The 18,309-nt window shown below is 51.3% G+C and overlaps 2 protein-coding genes across 4 annotated transcripts; one reads left to right on the forward strand and one right to left on the reverse strand.

The window, feature by feature from the left end:
- The first annotated feature begins 246 nt into the window (after positions 1-246).
- Dvl2 (dishevelled segment polarity protein 2) lies at positions 247-9,965 on the forward strand. 2 transcript variants are annotated; one of them, XM_070001569.1, is made up of 15 exons: positions 247-630; positions 3,644-3,713; positions 3,990-4,135; positions 4,269-4,378; positions 4,503-4,638; positions 4,790-4,880; positions 5,003-5,072; positions 5,158-5,297; positions 5,381-5,457; positions 6,961-7,028; positions 7,228-7,356; positions 7,463-7,594; positions 7,963-8,142; positions 8,561-8,779; positions 8,923-9,965. In XM_070001569.1, the coding sequence occupies exons 1-15, from the start codon at positions 437-439 to the stop codon at positions 9,369-9,371; spliced, it is 2,211 nt and encodes a 736-aa protein (XP_069857670.1). In that variant the 5' UTR covers positions 247-436; the 3' UTR covers positions 9,372-9,965. The 2 variants fall into 2 exon arrangements, with proteins under 2 accessions (XP_069857670.1, XP_069857671.1); XM_070001570.1 differs by having other exon boundaries at positions 4,269-4,366.
- A 43-nt stretch (positions 9,966-10,008) lies between these two features.
- On the reverse strand, positions 10,009-16,148 carry Acadvl (acyl-CoA dehydrogenase very long chain). 2 transcript variants are annotated; one of them, XM_070001571.1, is made up of 20 exons: positions 16,012-16,148; positions 15,859-15,934; positions 15,528-15,593; positions 15,369-15,441; positions 15,213-15,277; positions 14,747-14,881; positions 13,837-13,981; positions 13,448-13,577; positions 13,232-13,357; positions 12,436-12,634; positions 12,058-12,162; positions 11,537-11,623; positions 11,395-11,457; positions 11,205-11,306; positions 11,015-11,112; positions 10,868-10,940; positions 10,711-10,783; positions 10,534-10,606; positions 10,375-10,450; positions 10,009-10,302 (listed from the first exon to the last, which is right to left on the reverse strand). In XM_070001571.1, exons 1-20 carry the CDS (start codon positions 16,053-16,055, stop codon positions 10,162-10,164), a joined length of 1,950 nt encoding a protein of 649 aa, XP_069857672.1. In that variant the 5' UTR covers positions 16,056-16,148; the 3' UTR covers positions 10,009-10,161. The 2 variants fall into 2 exon arrangements, with proteins under 2 accessions (XP_069857672.1, XP_069857673.1); XM_070001572.1 differs by lacking the exon at positions 15,528-15,593.
- Positions 16,149-18,309: the final 2,161 nt, after the last annotated feature.

Consider the following 18,309-nt stretch of genomic DNA (forward strand, 5'->3'; position numbering starts at 1 on the left):
GGGTGTCAGGGGGCGGGGTCCTTTAGGGCCGGGAGACCGTTGCGCCGGGCAGCGGTCACGTGGCCGGGGTGCTCAAGAGGATCCCGGGGGTCACGTGATCGGAAAGAGCCACGTGATGGGGCGGGCCCTGTCGCGCGCCGTGGGCAGGATCACGTGGCATGGGGAGAGGTGGGCGGGGACTGGGGGAGTGCTCACGTCGGCGGCGGCAGCGTCTGCGCCCCCACATACACACCCGCCCTCCGGCCCCCCCCGCCCCAATCCCCATCGGTTCCCTCACTCCGCTCCGACGGTCCCACGCCTTACCCTTCTGCCCGTCTTCCACACAGGCCGGGTCCTGTCGGCGTTCGCACATCTGTTTTCGGTTGTGCGCAGGCGCCGCGGGGGTTCTTTGCTGCGTTGGGTGGGCGGCGAAGCCCGGGAGTGCGCGGGCGAGACCATGGCGGGCAGCAGCACGGGGGGCGGTGGTGTCGGGGAAACGAAGGTGATTTACCACCTGGATGAGGAAGAGACACCGTACCTGGTGAAGATCCCCGTTCCCGCCGAGCGCATCACCCTCGGCGATTTCAAGAGCGTTCTGCAGCGGCCCGCAGGCGCTAAGTACTTTTTCAAGTCTATGGATCAGGATTTCGGGTGAGCATAAGGCCTAGGCTGGGAAGGATGGGGGCCGAACTAGAGCGGATTGGGCCATATGGAGGGGCACCGAGCTACAATCGAATTTTCTGCCTATAGTGGAGCAGATTGTACTATGCTGAGGACGATTGCCTATCCCAGGAGGCTAAGGTTATCCTTGGACCCTGGTACTCGAATCTACAGAAAGCCAAGACTGGGCTTTAGTAAACCAGAATAGAGGTTAAGTTTTACTGGAATAGATGGAGGCACATTGGTTGGTTTGGAGGATATTCTGGACTGTACTAAAACAGATTGATCAATCTGGTAGTTTGGTATATATATGGTTAGCAGTTCTGAAGAATAGACTGTGTAGGAATATTCTGTAATCTGATGTAGATTGTATGGTTCTGGGGCAATTTGACATGTTTTGGCCTATAATCGGTAAGGATTATTTTGGGGACATCCTAGTTTATACTAATGCAAAAAGGCCTATATTGAGATGTCCAGGGTAGATTTTCTTAGAAAAACTCGAGTCATTCTTGACTAAACTGGGTTGGTTTTTAAGTTTCTCTTAGGGACAGGTATTTTATTGGGTCAGTTAATACAGGATAAAATAAGGCAATTGAGGCCTGTATTAGCCAGTACAGATAATGCTATTGGAATATTGTCTATATTGGTGCAGACAACTGCTTGTTGAGACATTGTAGGCTATACTAGAATAGATTGGCCAATCCTGGATTAATTTGGAATCTTTTTGGTGACCCTCAGTTAGACTGGGAATGTAAATAGTGCAGAATAAACCCTCTTGTATTTATATCCTTTGAGACTGAGCCCTCTGGGTCCTCAACCTTTTTAAAGGTTGGTTGGATTAGGTTGGGACAATCTGGGTTGACAGTAACAGGTGTAGGTGTGTGCTAGGGACAAAAGATGAGGAGACTTCCCTACCTGGTAAGATCCTGGAGTCCAGTGGAGAATATAACCTTGGCTAAGAGAACTTAACGAACTGGAATCTACTTAGATTGTTCAACATGGGAATTCTGTTGGATTTAAATTAAGATTCTGTTTGTCAGCTTTGTGATTTTGAGCAGTTTAAATTTTGTGCCTTGATTTCCTCATCTGTGGCATGGAGATGATCGTAGTGTGAAATGCTCAATTCAGGTGCATGGCACATTATAAATTCTTGGCAAGTGGCCATTTTTATTAGAATTGAGACTAGCACCATAGATTAGATTCTAGTGATACAGGATGGCTGAGCTATGCTCAGGTTGGGATTCAGTGACAAAAAAAACTGCAATATATTGAGCAGATTGGTACAGACTGGCCCGTGTTGTTACCTTGATAGCAAATAGACTAAGATGGCATATATCCAACTCTCTCAAACCATATTGTTAAAGAGTTATCAGACAGATATCCCCATATGAGGGTGAGGGTTTGTGTATGAAAGTCTCATAACTCCTATGGATTTTCTTTTTTTTTCATTTAGTCAACAGGTATTTGTTAATGCCTACTAAGTGTAAGGGATGGTGCTGGGTGCTGAACAGAATTTGTGTTAATGATTGGATGGATGGGGAGTGGTAAGAAGAAGGGACAAATCCAGTCCACTTCAAGAAACTGTTCGAGATACTGATCCTTTGTGGTTGGGCTTTGGGATTTATTAGACTGAGGAGCTTGCTTAGGGCTGTTTTGTGCCAAGTGAAGCACAGGGGAATGGGAAGCCTGGCTTTCTCTCTTCTTGGGAGCTTTCCTCCCAAGAAGTGATTTGGAGGTGATTTGGAGATAGTGTTGTTTCATCTTAATGGATATTTTTGTTGGTGGTGTTGTTTTGGTTTGTATTGGTTCTGGGGCTTGAACTCAGGGCCTGGATGCTATCCCTGAGCTTTTTTACTCAAGGCTAGCACTCTACTACTTGATCCACAGCTCTACTTCTGGCTTTTTTTTTTGGGTGGTTAATTGGAGATTAGTGTCAAGGACTTACCTGCCCAGACTGGCTTAGAACTGCAATCCTTAGATCTCAGACTCCTGAATAACTAGGATTACAGGCACGAGTGAGCCACCAGTGCTTGGTTTTGTTGTTCCATCTTAGTGTTTTTTTTGTTTGTTTGTTTTTGTTTTTTTGTTGGTCGTGGGGCTTGAGCTCTGGGTTTGGGCACTGTCCCTGTGCTCTTCAGCTCAAGGCAAGCACTCTACCACTTGAGCCACAGTGCCACTTCCAGTTTTCTAGTGGCTTGTTGGAGATAAGAGTCTCATGGATTTTCCTGCCCTGGCTGGCTTTGAACTGCGATCCTCAGATCTCAGCCTCCTGAGTAGCTAGGATTACAGGCGTGAGCCACCGGCGCCCAGCCTTAATGAGTGTTTTTACCCAGGCAAAGACCACATATTTGGACTGCTATCTAGTGTGAGTTAAAGAAAACAGAAGGGAAGTGGAACACTAGGGGCTTCTTTTTTATTTTTTTGGGTCCGGTTGTGGGCCTGAGCTCTGGGCCTGGGCGCTGTCCCTCAGCTCTTCAGCTCAAGGCTAGCACTCTACCACTTGAGCCACAGTGCCACTTCCCGTTTTTTTCTTTTTGCTTATGTGGTGCTGAGGAATTGAACCCAGGGCCTCATGCATGCAAGGCAAGCGCTCTACCACTGAGCCACCTTCCCAGCCCCAACACTAGGGGCTTCTATGAGGACCAAAGCTCTTTGAGGCAGATAGTGTGAAGTATGGGGATGGGATTGGAGGGAGACTGCCAGCCAGACTCCTAAGTCAGACAGGTATTTTAGACATCTGGGTAACCATGGGAGGTGGCCTTTGAAATTGTCCTGGAAGAATTGAATCAGTCTGAAGGAAATCTTTTGAACAGTTTTGTGCTCTTAAGGATATATTGGGAAGAGAAAATGAGTGTGAGTGAATAGTTTTAGTAAGGAAAGAGGACTTAGGTCAGGAGAGACTTAACATCCTTGTACTGGATGGAGATTGGGAGAAATGTTGACTAGGATCGAGGGTGGGGATGGCTAGCCTAGCCTTGCTGACCTCTCGTGTGTCTGTCTGTAGGGTGGTGAAGGAAGAAATTTCAGATGACAGTGCTCGCTTGCCTTGCTTCAATGGAAGGGTGGTATCCTGGGTAAGTGGCCCTGACTCATTGCCAAGCTGCTCTGAGCTTTAGTCTGTTTTGATAGCCTTGTCTTTCCAGTAGTTGGTATCCTTCATTGTCTGCCCCATTACCTACTTGAAGAGCCATTGTGAGTCCCTTAGCCTTCTATTTCTGGAGCTACTCTTTTTCTAGGCTCTTTCCCCAGGATCTCTGAGACTCTGTCCCCTTGCTAATTGTTTCCTTGAGCCTTGTCTTTTATGCTCCCCATCTCAATGGAGCTACGTTTTCTCATTTGCCCTCTTCTAGCTAGTGTCATCAGATAATCCCCAACCCGAAATGGCTCCCCCAACCCATGAATCTCGGACAGAGCTGGTGCCTCCACCCCCACCATTACCCCCTTTGCCACCTGAGAGGACCAGTGGCATTGGGGACTCAAGGCCTCCATCCTTCCAGTGAGTCTTCTGTATTCCTGACTCCAGGGGAGGGAGATGAGGAGGGAATCCAGGCCTTTGGGAGGAGAGACTGACAGTTTGGAGCGCTGTCCTTACTGACCTGGATTGGAAACTTATCTCTCTGCCTGTCTAGCCCTAATGTGTCCAGCAGCCATGAAAATCTGGAACCTGAGACAGAAACGGAGTCAGTAGTGTCACTGAGGCGGGAACGACCTCGAAGGAGAGACAGCAGTGAGCATGGCGGTGAGGGGGACTAGGCCCTGGAATGGCTGGTTAGATTGGGAGCCGGGAAGGGGGCCAGACCTCAGCCTCAATGAGGATATGAAGGACAGGAGTCCTGTTTGCTAATTTTCTTGTTCATGTGTAGCTGGGGGTCACAGGCCCGGCGGTCCCTCAAGGCTTGAGCGCCATCTGGCTGGGTATGAGAGCTCCTCTACCCTTATGACCAGTGAGCTGGAGAGTACCAGCCTGGGCGATTCAGATGAGGACGATACCATGAGTAGGTATGGTTCTACCTGTCTCCTAGGATTTTTTTCCCTCCTTTCCCCTATTCTGTTTTATTTTCCTTCCTTGCAAACAGTTCTCTCATTATTTCTCATGGCCCCATGAGAACCATCTGAGCCTCCAAATGCTTCCTTTCCCAACTGCTGTCAGGTTTAGCAGCTCCACGGAACAGAGCAGTGCCTCCCGCCTTCTGAAGCGCCACCGACGGCGGAGGAAGCAGCGGCCACCTCGCATGGAGAGGGTGAGGGGGCTCTCATGGGACAAGTGGGGCTTCGTTTAAGGGGGTCCCTAGGACACAGAAGCCTCAGGCTTATTTCTAGGTTATTGAAGGGCAGTCCAGATCCTTTCCTTCTTCCACCCCAGACCTCATCCTTCAGCAGTGTCACAGATTCCACAATGTCTCTCAACATCATCACAGTCACGCTCAACATGGGTATGGAGGAGCCTGGCCGGGGAAAGGGGCAGCATGGGTCTCCAGGGGCTTCCCCTTCTCCTTCTTACATGGGTTACCTCCACAGAGAAGTACAACTTCCTGGGCATTTCCATTGTGGGCCAAAGCAATGAGCGGGGTGATGGAGGCATCTACATCGGTTCCATCATGAAGGGGGGAGCTGTAGCAGCTGATGGGCGCATCGAACCTGGGGACATGCTTTTGCAGGTGTGCTGGGTGGGCTGCTCTCCTCACTTGGTCAGGGAGAGTGCCTTTCCATCCTGCCTTTGACTCATTTCCCTTACTTCCAGGTGAATGACATGAACTTTGAAAACATGAGCAATGATGATGCCGTGCGGGTACTGAGAGACATTGTGCACAAGCCTGGGTGAGCCTCTGAGCTGGTCTCAGGTCCTTAGGTCTATTGACTAGTTCACCTTTTGTTTTGTTTCTTTTTTTTGGGGAGGGGGAGGCGGTCTGGTCGTGAGGCCTGAACTCTGGGCCTGGGCGCTGTCCCTCAGCTCTTCAGCTCAAGGCTAGTGCTCTTCCACTTGAGCCACAGTGCCACTTCTGGCTTTTTCTGCTTATGTGGTGCTGAGGAATTGAACCCAGGGCCTCATGCATGCAAGGCAAGCACTCTACCACTGAGTCACCTTCCCAGCCCCTCACCTTTTGTTTTGAAATAAAAAACAAGATAAGACTCATTTTGCACAGGAATGTAGAATGAAACAATGCTAGCGTGACTACACATATCAGTACCACCTAGATCATGAAACAGGAAAGTGCTGATACTTCAGAAAATCCACTGCTTAACTTTCCTCTTTCACTTCCAACCTCCTCCCCCCAGAGAGTAATCATCCTCTTGGCTTCTTCTTTTTTGTTTTTTGGTCAGTCATGGGACCTGAACTCTGGGCCTGGGCGCTGTCCCTCAGCATTTCAGCTCCAAGCTAGCACTCTACCACTTGAGCAACAGCACCACTTCTGGCTTTTTGATGCTTATGTGGTGCTTAGGAATTGAACCCAGGGCCTCATGTATGTTAGGCAAGCACTCTACCACTGAGCCAACTTCCTAGCCCCCTCTTGACTTCTTTGGTCAAGAACATCTTTGCTTCATTTGATGGTTTTTCTACTATGCATGAATCCTGAAACAGCATGGTTCAGTGTAACCTGTCTGATATTTGCTGTAAATAAAATTGTACAGCATGTATGCACTCCCTCCTCTTCTCCTGGAGTATGTGTTTTGTTTTTGTTGATTGTGGGCTTGAACTCCAGGCCTGGGTGCTGTCCTTGAGCTCTTTTTGCTCAAGGCTAACACTTTACCACTTTGAGCCACAGACCCACTACCAGTTTTTTGGTTGTTAGTTGGAAATAAGAGTCTCATGGACTTTCCTGCCTGGGCTGGCTTTGAACCATAATCCTCAGATCTCAGCCTCTTGAGTAGCTAGGATTACAGGCATGAGCCACCGGCACCCAGCTAGCAGTATTTTTAAAAATTATCTGAGTTGGTGAGTTGTCCACATTATAGATGACGACCCCCCACCCCCTTTCTGTGGCCCAGCCATGTGTGTACTTTTCCTTCTCTGTCTCTCAGTCCATTCTAGTGCCAAGCCTTGGCCCTCTTTCTTTTTTTGTTTGGTCGGTTGTGGGGCCTTACCTCTGGACCTGGGTGCTGTCCTTCAGATCTTCAGCTTAAGGCTAGAACTCTACCACTTGAGCCACAGAGCCACTTCTGGCTTTTTTTTTTTTTTCTGCTTATGTCGTGCTGAGGAATTGAACTCAGGGCCTCATGCATGCGAGGCAAGCACTCTACCACTGAGCCATCTTCCCAGCCCCAAGTCTTGGGCCTCTTGAGACCTCTTCTTTGTCTTGATTGGCCTTCTCTTTCCCACAGCCCCATTGTGTTGACTGTTGCCAAGTGTTGGGATCCCTCTCCTCAGGCCTACTTCACCCTCCCTCGAAGTAAGTGATAATCAGGAGTCTGAAGTCAGGAGATTGGGGAGTGGAGAGGCCAGAAGTAGGTCTGGATCTCATACTGTAGGATATGGGTTGGGGGGGGTGGGGGTCTCAAGGAAGAGATAGAACAGGAGGCTTGAGTTCTGGAGTGACAGAGCTGGTTTCCTGAAATTGAGAAGTGATTAACTTGGTATCTTTGTCTCAGATGAGCCTATCCAGCCGATTGACCCTGCTGCCTGGGTGTCACACTCTGCTGCTCTGACTGGCACCTTCCCAGCCTATCCAGGCTCATCATCCATGAGCACTATTACATCTGGATCCTCTCTTCCTGATGGTGAACCCCCAGCCCAACTTTGTGGTAGACTGGCCAACTGTGATCTTCCCTGTTAACCCTGTGCCAGTGGACCCTTTCTCTCATTCTCTATTGTCTCCTCTGTCAGGCTGTGAGGGCCGGGGTCTCTCCATCCATATGGACATGGCATCTGTGACCAAAGCAATGGCAGCTCCAGAATCTGGGCTGGAAGTTCGGGACCGCATGTGGCTCAAGATCACCATCCCCAATGCCTTTCTGGGTACTGCTGGGCCCTGTGCAATGTGGCATGGGAAGGAGAGGAAGCGACCCCTGGTGCACCCCTGGTGCAGGCAGGGGTAAAGGTGGATATTGGGAGGAGAATCTGAGGCCTTTGGTGGGTAGGAATGTGGCTTAGTGGTGGTAGAGTATTTGCCTAGCTTGCATGAAGCCCTGGGTTCCATTCCTCAGTACCACATAAACAGCAGAAAAAGCCAGAAGTGACACTGTAGTGCAAGTGGTAGAGAGCTACTATCATTGAGGCACAGAGAGGCTCAGAGACAGTGTCCAGGCCCTGAGTTCAAGCCCCAGGACTGTCAAAAAAATAAGTAAATGGAATCTGAGGCCTTTTTCCACTGTGGGTGATTTCAGGCTCAGATGTGGTCGACTGGCTCTATCATCATGTGGAGGGCTTTCCTGAGCGTCGAGAAGCCCGCAAGTACGCTAGTGGGCTGCTGAAGGCGGGTCTCATCCGACACACTGTGAACAAGATCACCTTCTCTGAGCAATGCTATTATGTCTTCGGGGACCTCAGTGGTGGCTGTGAGAGTTGTAAGTCCCCAGCCCTGGCCCTAGGAGAGCAAATCGGTCTACCTTGTCCTGCTTCTATAACAACTGGACTTACAGCCAGGGCTGTCATTGATGATCATGGTAGTGTGTCCTGTACTGGCCAAGGATGAGACCAGGGTGGCTGATCGACAACCAAATTCTGCTGAATAAGCCATATACTGGCTGCAGAACTGTGTCCCCTGGGGTAGGGCAAAAAGGGCACCTCTTGCTGAGTCCCACAAAAGCATATTGGGTTAGTGGTGGCCCTAACCTATAAGCAGGCTCATGTCAAAGCCCTTGTAACCTCTTTGACCCCTGTCATAGTGGCTCTGGGGAAATGGTCTCTATTTTTCTCTCTATTCTTGGGAGGCTTGGCTTCTGAAAGCCAAGACTTGTTACTCTTAACCTTTATGTTTTCCAGACCTTGTCAACCTGTCTCTGAACGACAATGATGGCTCCAGTGGGGCTTCAGACCAAGACACCCTGGCTCCGCTGCCTGGGGCCACTCCTTGGCCCCTGTTGCCCACTTTCTCCTACCAATATCCAGCTCCTCATCCCTACAGTCCCCAGCCTCCACCCTACCATGAGCTTTCATCTTACACCTACGGGGGCGGCAGTGCCAGCAGTCAGCACAGTGAGGGTAAGTCATCCCGATACCAGTGCAGCCAGAGACTCAGGGCACAGTGGAGGGGAGCTAGGGAGGACAGGCTAGATGGAACAGGGGCTGCCAAAGCCAGAGGACTGGGTTGATGTTCACTTGTTCTATCCAATCTCCCCTCACAGGGAGCCGGAGCAGTGGGTCAACACGAAGTGATGGGGGGGCCGGACGGACAGGGAGGCCTGAGGAGCGGGCCCCTGAGTCCAAGTCTGGCAGCGGCAGTGAGTCTGAGCCCTCCAGCCGGGGGTGCAGCCTTCGGCGGAGTGGGGAAGCTGGTGGGACTGGGAGTGGGGGCCCTCCTCCATCCAGGGGTTCAGCGGGCGGTGCTCCTAATCTCCGAGCCCATCCAGGGCTTCATCCCTATGGCCCTCCCCCTGGCATGGCTCTCCCCTATAATCCCATGATGGTGGTCATGATGCCACCACCTCCACCCCCTGTCCCTGCAGCAGTGCAGCCCCCAGGGGCCCCTCCAGTCCGAGACCTGGGTTCTGTGCCCCCAGAACTGACAGCTAGCCGCCAGAGCTTCCACATGGCCATGGGCAACCCCAGTGAGTTCTTTGTAGATGTGATGTAGAGCCCACTATGGGGCCGTGTTGGGTCTGTACCATGGGCCTGACCACTCTTGGTTTGGTGCTTCTGTTCTGTCAATCCTATTTCATTGTTCCCTTACAGTGCCTAGAGGCTGCTGCCTGCCATAATGTTGTTACTGCCACTGTGACTCTCACCAGCAGTGCCTGGTCCTTCCCCTTCCTTCAAGGGCAGGCAAGGAGGGAGGGCCCTTTGGGGTTTTTTAGCTTTATTTTTTATAAGCCTTTTGGGGGGTAAAAATAGACTTTTCTTATATTTTGGGGACTATTTTTTAAATAGGCATTTCCTCTTTTATATGAAGAATCCCTGTCTCCTAAGTCCCTTCTTACTCCACAATGTGATCTCCTCCAGGCACCCAGGCAGTGCTGTCCTGTGCAGGGTGAGGGAAGGGGGTCAGTGGTACTCCAGGAGGAAGAAGGGGTTTAGGTAACCTAGATCGTAGTCCAAGGAAGCTGGGGTATTTGGTATTTGGGGGGCATGTAGTTGCCTTTGTTCTATTTATTTTAGTTACTTGTATAAAACACTAAATAAAGCAATAGAGGCAAACTCCCCAAGCCTCTGGCTCCTTTCTTTGGGAGGGAGGTAGACAGTAGAGGGAAAGAACTGAGAACCAGAAGCAAAGCTTGCCTTGTTAGAAACTGTATTGTGAGGCACCAAGTATTCCTGTGAACAGGCACAATCCTGGGAACACAGGCCCCCTCCAAGGGTAAACAAGGGTGCCCAGGATTGGGGGGGTGGGGTGGAAAGCTATGTGGTCAGGCCCTGGTTGAGAGAATTCAGAAGCCCAGGGGGTTGCTGGTGACCACACCACCTCGCTCCACCATTGCCTGGGAGATGGTTTTGAAGTTACGGAAGAGTTCCTGCTGCCGTGGGTCGGACTTCAGAGCAGCCATGTTTTCCCGGATCCGAGCTGAAGCCTGGGAAGAGGGAAAAAGTGATCAGGCCTGTGCCTTCAGCCCCCACCTACCTTGGGTAGTCTCAAGGCTCACCTCAATACACCAGCTGTTACAGAGCATTTTTTCATGCTGGGCTGTAGGGTGGCCCTTATTCAGAGATCTTGAGGCCCTGGCAGGGAAGTAGAAGATAGCCCTGAGGTGTGCCCCTGGCCCAGCACCCTGTGGCTCAGGCCTTCCATCCTGCCTTCTTACCTGGAGAGAACCACCACCATGGCATAAAGGTCAATGGCCCCGTCGGCTAGGCGCTGTAGCAGAAACTGCTCATCTGTCAGGTAAATAGGGAGGATGGGGCCGTAGCTGAGGGAGGGGACATAGGTGTGTGTGTGGCCGGGGAGGGGGGAGGGGCTGTAGGAGGCAGAGCACACTCACTGACAATCCCTTTCTTATGTTTTATCAGCTTGGCCTCCACCACAGTGGCAAACTGCTCCAAAGCCTGTACTGCCTGAGGAGATGGGGCGGGTACGTAGCTCAGGAGCCATCCATGGCAGCCCTTACTGCAGGCTCTGCCCCACCCCTGACTACTCACCAACTCACCACTCTGACTTAACTCCGGGTGGATAACTCCACTGAGACTCAGGCCACTGCCCAGCCCTGCCCGCCTGGGAAGAAGAGGGAAGAAAAGGTTGCTACACGCTACCATCCTGCCCTCCCCTGGCCTGTCCCCTCAACTTACCGCCTCAGCTGTTTCCCTGCCTCTCCTAGGAGGAGGCCAGCATTCCCAAAAGGATTCTTTAGGGCATTGCCAAGCCCAGAGAGTTCCTTGCCTTTGTCCTGTGGGGCAGGAGGGTCGAACAATCAGGAATCCCTGTGATCCCCGTCTGTTTACCGTAATCCCATCTGTTCTCCCCTTTTCCCCTCCTTACCATACAGCCCTGAAGAGCCACAAACAGCCGAAGAATGTCATTTGTTCCCTCGAAAATCCGGAAGATGCGAGTATCTCGGAGCACGCGCTCTACCCCAGGCTCCTAGCACAGGGGAAGACACATCGTGAGCCTCTGCTGAGATGAGCACGTCTGCTCCACCCAACTGCCCTTGCCAAAGACCCGCCTGCACCTTCATGAAGCCCATGCCACCCATGATTTGGATGCACTCGTCTGTCACTTTCCAGGCAGCCTCCTAGGGACAAAATGCCAGATGAAATTGGTTTGGGGGCTGAGCTGTCAAACCGGACTCTCCCTCCTGTCAGAGTCCTTACCGAGCTAAAGATTTTGCTGATGGCAGCCTCGATCTGGAAATCCGTGGATCCTTGGTCCATGTTGGCACTCAGCATGTAAGCCATGGACTGAGATGGTATGGTTGGGACATGGGAAAGAAAATTGTAAAGGGCTGTGTCAGACACCCAAATCTCCAAGACCAGGTCTGATCTCATCCCCCAGGGCCCATTGCATTCACCTTCTTACTCTATGGTTAAGTACATCTAAATATGTGGTCCTCTGACATGGTACACCAGGGGCTTCTGAACATTGGACTTCTTAAAAAGGGGAGGAGATGAGTGAGGATGGAGTAGATGAACTTTCAGTATCTTTGGGAAGCACCTCAGTGGAACAGCATTACTTCCTTCACAGAAGCTGGACTGACTATGCCTCCCCGCATCCCCTAGGGCATTGGTGTAAAGCTGGAGACCCACTGCCCCAGGTGCTGCTGGGAGTTGTAGTCTGACCCGACCCTGAAGAAAGCCCCACATGGCTCTAAAGAAAGGCATTGGTGTCCCCTCACCTCAGTCACATACTGCAGCATAGCCATCCGGGCCAGCTTTTCCTGGATCAGCCCAAAGTTGTGAATTTTGTCCCCAAACTGGGTACGATTAGCAGCATGGTCTACCTGGAAGAGAGCATACAAATCCATCCTACTATGGGTCTGTAGTCTGTCTAGGTGGGGGCTGGGATTAGAATGGAGGAATGGGCTTTGGCAACAACTAAGAGTTAAGTCCACACCTGCTGGAGACCTAAGCTAGCAGGTCTGGAGCTGCCAGGAGGGGAGGGGTCTCTAAAGTAGAGTGTGCCTGCAAGGGAACAGGGACACATGGAAAGGGGGACAACATGATTTGCTTAGGCCAGCTCTGGAGTCAGGTCTGAATATACTCAGGATACGCACCGCCTTGGCAATGATGGCTTTCATGGTGCCAGCCAGTGTTGCAGCCATCCCAAACCTTCCATTGTTGAGGATGTACATGGCGACCTTGAAGCCACCCCCGACCTCACCCAGTACATTCTCTGATGGCACCCGAACTCCATCAAAGTACACCTCTGTAGTGTTTGAGGCCTTGATGCCCATCTTCTTTTCTGGAGGTCCACTGTTATAGGGCAGGAAAGTCAAGATGAAAACATGATTGCCATGTTTCCTTCCTTCTTTTCTTCCTTTTTTATTGGTCATGGGGCTTGAACTCTGGGCTTGGGCGCTGTCCCTCAGCTCTTCAGCTTAAGGCAAGCACTCTACCACTTGAGTCACAGTGCCACTTCCAGTTTTCTGGTGGTTTATTGCAGATAAGAGTCTCATGGATTTTCCTGCCTAGACTGGCTTTGAGCCGTGATCCTCAGATCTCAGCCTCCTGAGTAGCTAGAATTACAGGTGTGAGCCACCGGCGCCCCGCTTCCCTCCATTTCTTATGATCAAGGAGGAACTGTAACTCCCAGACTGTTAGCACATGTACACATTGTACCCCTTGTAGTTTGGGATTAGAGAGGCCTGGCTATATCCTGCTTCCCTGCATTGGATTTGGTTGATGGTACTAAGGCTGTGGGTCAGTTCCATACATACATCCCAAAGGGCACATAGTGCCTACATGTTTTGCTTTTGCACACACTACCCCTCAGGGTGACCTATAACAGCCATGTTCCCTGTGGCTGCTCCCCTTCTTTGGTTTTACCACTTCCTCCCCAAACCCACTCACTGGGTGACACCTCCAAAGCTCCTTTCCACGACAAAAGCTGTGATCTTCTCTTTCACGGCCCCCGTGGCTGCATCTGTAACTGGTGTCTTGGCAAAGACTGTGAAAATGTCTGCCAGGCCCCCGTTACTGAGGAAGAATGAGGAGGCGGTTAGCATGGAGGGCTCAGAGCAAAGGAGGCTGAATTAGGTTGAGGGGGAGAAGAGGGATAAAGATTGCCTGATCCAAAGCTTGCTTCCATTGAGGGTGAAATATTTTCCACAGGGGCTGGGCACAGCTGAGCTTCGGATGGAGGCTGCGTCAGACCCACTTGAGGGTTCAGTGAGACAAAAGGCGGCTATAGACTCTCCTGGTGAGGAGAGAGCTTTTTTACCAGGAGTCCTGATGGGTATCCAACTGTTGTCATCTCCCCTTATCCTCCCAGGCAGATCTTCTTAACATCTCTGGCACAATCCAGTTTCTTTGCATTTTCCCATCAGAACTTTGATGCCTTCTGGGACTTGCGCCCCCAAGGGATATGCCAACTAGGGGGTGATCTAAATAGCAACTGGTGGAATCGTTCCAAGCCCAGGACACCTCCCAATCACTGAGTCTCAGGGTTGCCTTACCAGATGCCACTTTGGGGAGGTATTTTTCTTTCTGGGCCTTTGTGCCAAACAGCAAGATGCCTTTGAAACCGATGCTCTGATGAGCCCCCAAGGTAACACCCACACCAAGGTCATGTGTGCCCACAATCTCTGCCAAGCGAGCGTACTGTAGGAGAAGCAGACATCTGGGCTGTAACTGGCTTCACAGGGTCTTGCCTTTAGCAGGAGAGTGTGGACAACAGGGCAGGACCTGGTCTGGGCCATTTCTCCATGTGGGGAAGGAAAGAGGAATCAAAAAGCAATGCAGGGCTGGGAAGGTGGCTCAGTGGTAGAGCACATGCCTTGCATGCTCAAGGCCCTGGGTTCGATTCCTCAGCACCGCATAAGCAAAAAGAAAAAAGCCGGAAGTGGCGCTGTGGCTCAAGTGGTAGACCGCTAGCCTTGAGCTGAAGAGCTGAGGGACAGCGCCCAGGCCCAGAGTTCAGGCCCCACGACCGGACCCAAAAAAAAAAAAAAAAAAAAGCAATGCAGCTGGGGATAGAGTGGGTAGTAGAGTGTCTACCATGTGTAAAGCCCTAGGTGCCATCTCCTGCACTGGGTATTGGTGGGTAAGGCAGTGTGTAGGTGGGTGGTACTTCAGTGAGAGGTATTGGTGTATGCCTTAGCTCTATTACCCTACTGTTGTCAGTTCTCAAGGACTTGGGAACCAGGGTGAGATCTATGGGGAGTAAGAGACTGCATGTATATGGTGTTTTGTTTTAGGGTAAGGGTTGTCCACACAGCTGAGAAAGTCAACAGTTCCACCATGCTGCTCTGCACCCCCTAGGCATAGCAGTTGGCTTGGAGAAGACCTCGGTCCTAGGAGTGAGAAGGAGCTGAACTGCCAAATTGGAGTAGGGTGGAACACTGCTGAATAAGAGGCTCCTCTCACCTGGGTGTTGCTGAGGCCCACACCACCCAGTTCACTGGGCACTTGTAGACCAAAGGCCCCCAGCTCCTTGAGCCCCTGCAAAGTGGTCTCTTCTACTCGCTCCAGAGTGTCATTCTTGGCAGGATCGTTCACCTCCTGGAAAGAAAGCAAAGGATCTCATACACAGGCTTTTTTTGGGGTGGGTGGGGGCTGTTCTGGGACTTTAGGGCTTGGGTGCTGTCTCTGAGCTCCTTTTGCTCTAGGTTAGCACTCTACCACTTGAGCCATACAGTGTCACTTCCAGCTTTTTCTGAGTAGTTCACTGGATTTTCGTGCTTCACTGGCTTCAAACTATGATCCTCAGATCTCAGCATCCTGAGTAGCCAGGATTACAGCTGTGAGCCATGGGTGCCAGGCCCAGGCTCTTTTTATGCTCCTTCACATCTCCACCTACCCCATCAGGGATTGTATGAAAGTTATTCCTCACCTCAAAGAAACGGGACACAGGCCCCACCAGTTCTTTGAGAAACTGAGTCTGCTCCTCGTTGAGCACTGCATAGGTGGAGAAGAAAGGAACAGGCTAGTCAGGGTGATGTTTCAGAAGATATCCCTGAACCACACACAGTACTGACCTTCCTCCTACCTGATGGATATGGGAACACCTGCTCAGTGATGAGCTGGCCTTTGAACATCCCCACAGCAAAGGACTTGGATTCCTGGGCAGGGAGAAAGGTGTTTCAGGGAGCTGGTTGGGGCAGGTCCACCCCCAGGCTTTGGTAAACTCTGCCTCCCAGCCACATACCGCTTTGGCTGGTTTTTCTTTGGTGGCAGCATCTGAGGAGAGGGTGTCTGATTTGTCCAGAACCGCCTAGGGAAAGGGATAGTTGCCAGTTTGGGAAAAGAGTTTCTGGGGCTAAGGAGAGCTCAAAGGAAGAGCTAGCTGTGGGGGTTGGGTGGATTCGTTGCCTTTTCCCTAGTCTGATCCTGGGTCACCCTGGCTTGCCCTTTCCCCTACTTTCGGTGTCAGAACTGCCACCAGGTGACATGGAGGAGGGAGACCTCTACTGGTAGCAAGGTGGTGAAAGCCGCGGTGGAATCGCTTCCACAGCCTTTCCAGGACCGCTGTCACTTACCTGACTGGTCCCACTAGCGTAAGGTCGACGGGCAGGGACAGGCCAGGGCTGCCCCAGGAACTCACTGGGTCGCAGGCTGTGGGGAGTAAGGAGTTTAGTTCTGGCCCGGTTCCCAGTCTCGCTGTCCCCCAACTGTTCCTGTTATACACACACCTTCGGCCCCTCAACTTCAGCAGCTGTCGCCCCACTGTTTGCATCTCTGAGCCTCTCCAGATGCCACTTCCTTGGACGCCGACCCGTCTGGCTTGTCCCGCTTGTACAACGCTGGGCGTCCCAGCCCTGACTCATCGCCCACAATGCACCGCGCGACGGGGAGGCGGGGATTCCGGGTGCTGGTGCATTTGGGAGTTGTAGTTTCGGACAGTCCTCGCATAGTCTCACTTAGTGGGATCTCCAAGCGTCCCGGGTCTCTCCCCAAACCTTTCATACTACCGGTCTGAACTAAAACCTAGTCTCCTGAAGGGAGGATGGGATAGGATGGGCAGAAGAGGAGTTGCTTAGGCAATAGCAGCCAAAGGTATGGCGGTAGAAGGAAGGGAGGACTTCTCAGGTAGAGCAGAGAGAAGTGAGAAGAGCAAGGTAGATGCTTGAGACTCAGGCATAGGTTTTCGTGAACTTTGGCCCCATTAACACAAAAAGAGAGGAATGGCGGGGCAGCAGACTTGACCTGGAGTGTGTCCCAAGCAAATTCTCTTGAGACCTAGGAGTTGTCACTAACTCAAAACACAAAAAAGTGCACAGGAGGAGGAATTCCTGGGTTCACTGTCAATTCCTTAAGGCTTCTGGGAGCTTCCTGAACATCTGTGCTCTGCTTCTTGCAGAGCCCTTGTGCCCTGGCTAGACCTCTAAACAGTTGGATTCTTCCAGGCCCAAGAAGGTCTATAGAAATTCTCCTGCTCACAACCTCCCACCCTACCTCTCTAGCCTTTGGTCAAGAAGTTACATTTATATTCCTTTTTGTACTGGGATCAGGCCTGAGAGGAGAGAAAGAGCTGGGCTCATCTTTCTTTTTTGAGTTGCTATACTCTTCTTGGGGAAGACCTTCCCAACCTCACAGGAAAGTATAACTCAGGTATGGTTAGCTTTGGGAAGAGGGGGCCACAGTATGTGGAACAGGGTGTTTGTGATGGTTCTTGGGACCTGCAGATGAATGACAGCCATTTCTCTGGCTCAGAGTCTGCCCATTTTACCCATCAGCTAGAATTGAGTGGGGAGAAAGCAGCTCAACGCCAATCCTGGCGGATTAGGGAGATTACAGTGAGAGAAGAGAGAGATGTCTCAGAGACCAAGAGGTAAAAATAACAGGTCCTTGTGGAAGGGAAGCCTGGGAGCGTAGTGGGGGTATGAGACTCAGTGCTATTTCTCCCTGCATCATTCTCTAGTGTCTGGGGAAGCTGAGGTGACAGTATGCTAGTCTCTTCCTGGTTCCAATCCTCTATCACTTGCTTTTCACCAGCTCCCAGGTCAGCCCTTTGGCTTCTTGCTCCCCCATTATTGCGGTGGGCACCTCCTCTCCTCACAGTACTGCACAGTGACCTCTTCCAGGCTTTACTGGGTGAGTAACTCCAGTTTTTTGAGGGGCCATGGTGAAAAGGGCTGGCTTGGGCTATAACAGCAAGTACTGAACTTCAGGTCTCATTGGGACCTTAGAGAGCATTTGGTCTAAGATGGAGTCCCTCGTAGGTCATTGTAATAGTGTCTTCCCTCAGCATTGGTCAATCTTGCTAGAGGAGATTCTCCTCTACCAGAAAGAAGTGCCATGGCCAGGGTGGCTTGAGAGGCCTGGCATGGTGATGATTGACTGACTTAGTTCAGTTCGGTGTTTGTGACAGATATCCTGGACTATTACGAGGACTCCATCTCAGAGAGTCAGGTAAGCAGTTGGGGGCGGGTATGTAGCCTCCTAGGCTTGAGCAAAGTTCTGCTAATATTAAACTGACATTTGGGGACCCTGGTCACAAAGTCTGGAGTCGTTGGCATACAAGTTGTGTGTGGGGGGGGGAGACATTGAAAATGTGCTTTCTTCTGCCAGTCCTGTAGCCCTTCTCCTTTCTCCCCCCTTTTGCTTGCCCCAATTTCAAACACTAAAGAGTCCAAGGCATAATTGATCTCAGGCTTCCTCCTGTGAATCCTGAGAACTGGTTCCCCAGGGATTCCCTCCTTCCAGCCCCTCCTTCACCTCCTAGCCCCCACCCTGGGATCCCTCTAGTATTTAACCACTGAGGATGCTCCCAGCCCTAGATGAGAAATGAAATCCATCCTCGTGGGCTTCGCTGTCATGGTTGGAGGCTGGCCAGGTCTCCATGTTTGCCTTAGGGCCTCTCTGATTTTGCTTCTATCTCCTTTCCCATTATCCGGGTTCCTGCCAGCACCGAAGGAGTTAACACTGCCAAGGCACCCCCCCCATTCTGGCTCCTAGCTCCCTCCCTCCCTCCCCCTGCTTCCTCTCTC

The sequence above is a fragment of the Dipodomys merriami genome, unplaced genomic scaffold (genome assembly GCF_024711535.1).
Source record: "Dipodomys merriami isolate MVZ:Mamm:240054 unplaced genomic scaffold, mDipMer1.0.p SCAF_59, whole genome shotgun sequence".
Taxonomy (NCBI): domain Eukaryota; kingdom Metazoa; phylum Chordata; class Mammalia; order Rodentia; family Heteromyidae; genus Dipodomys; species Dipodomys merriami.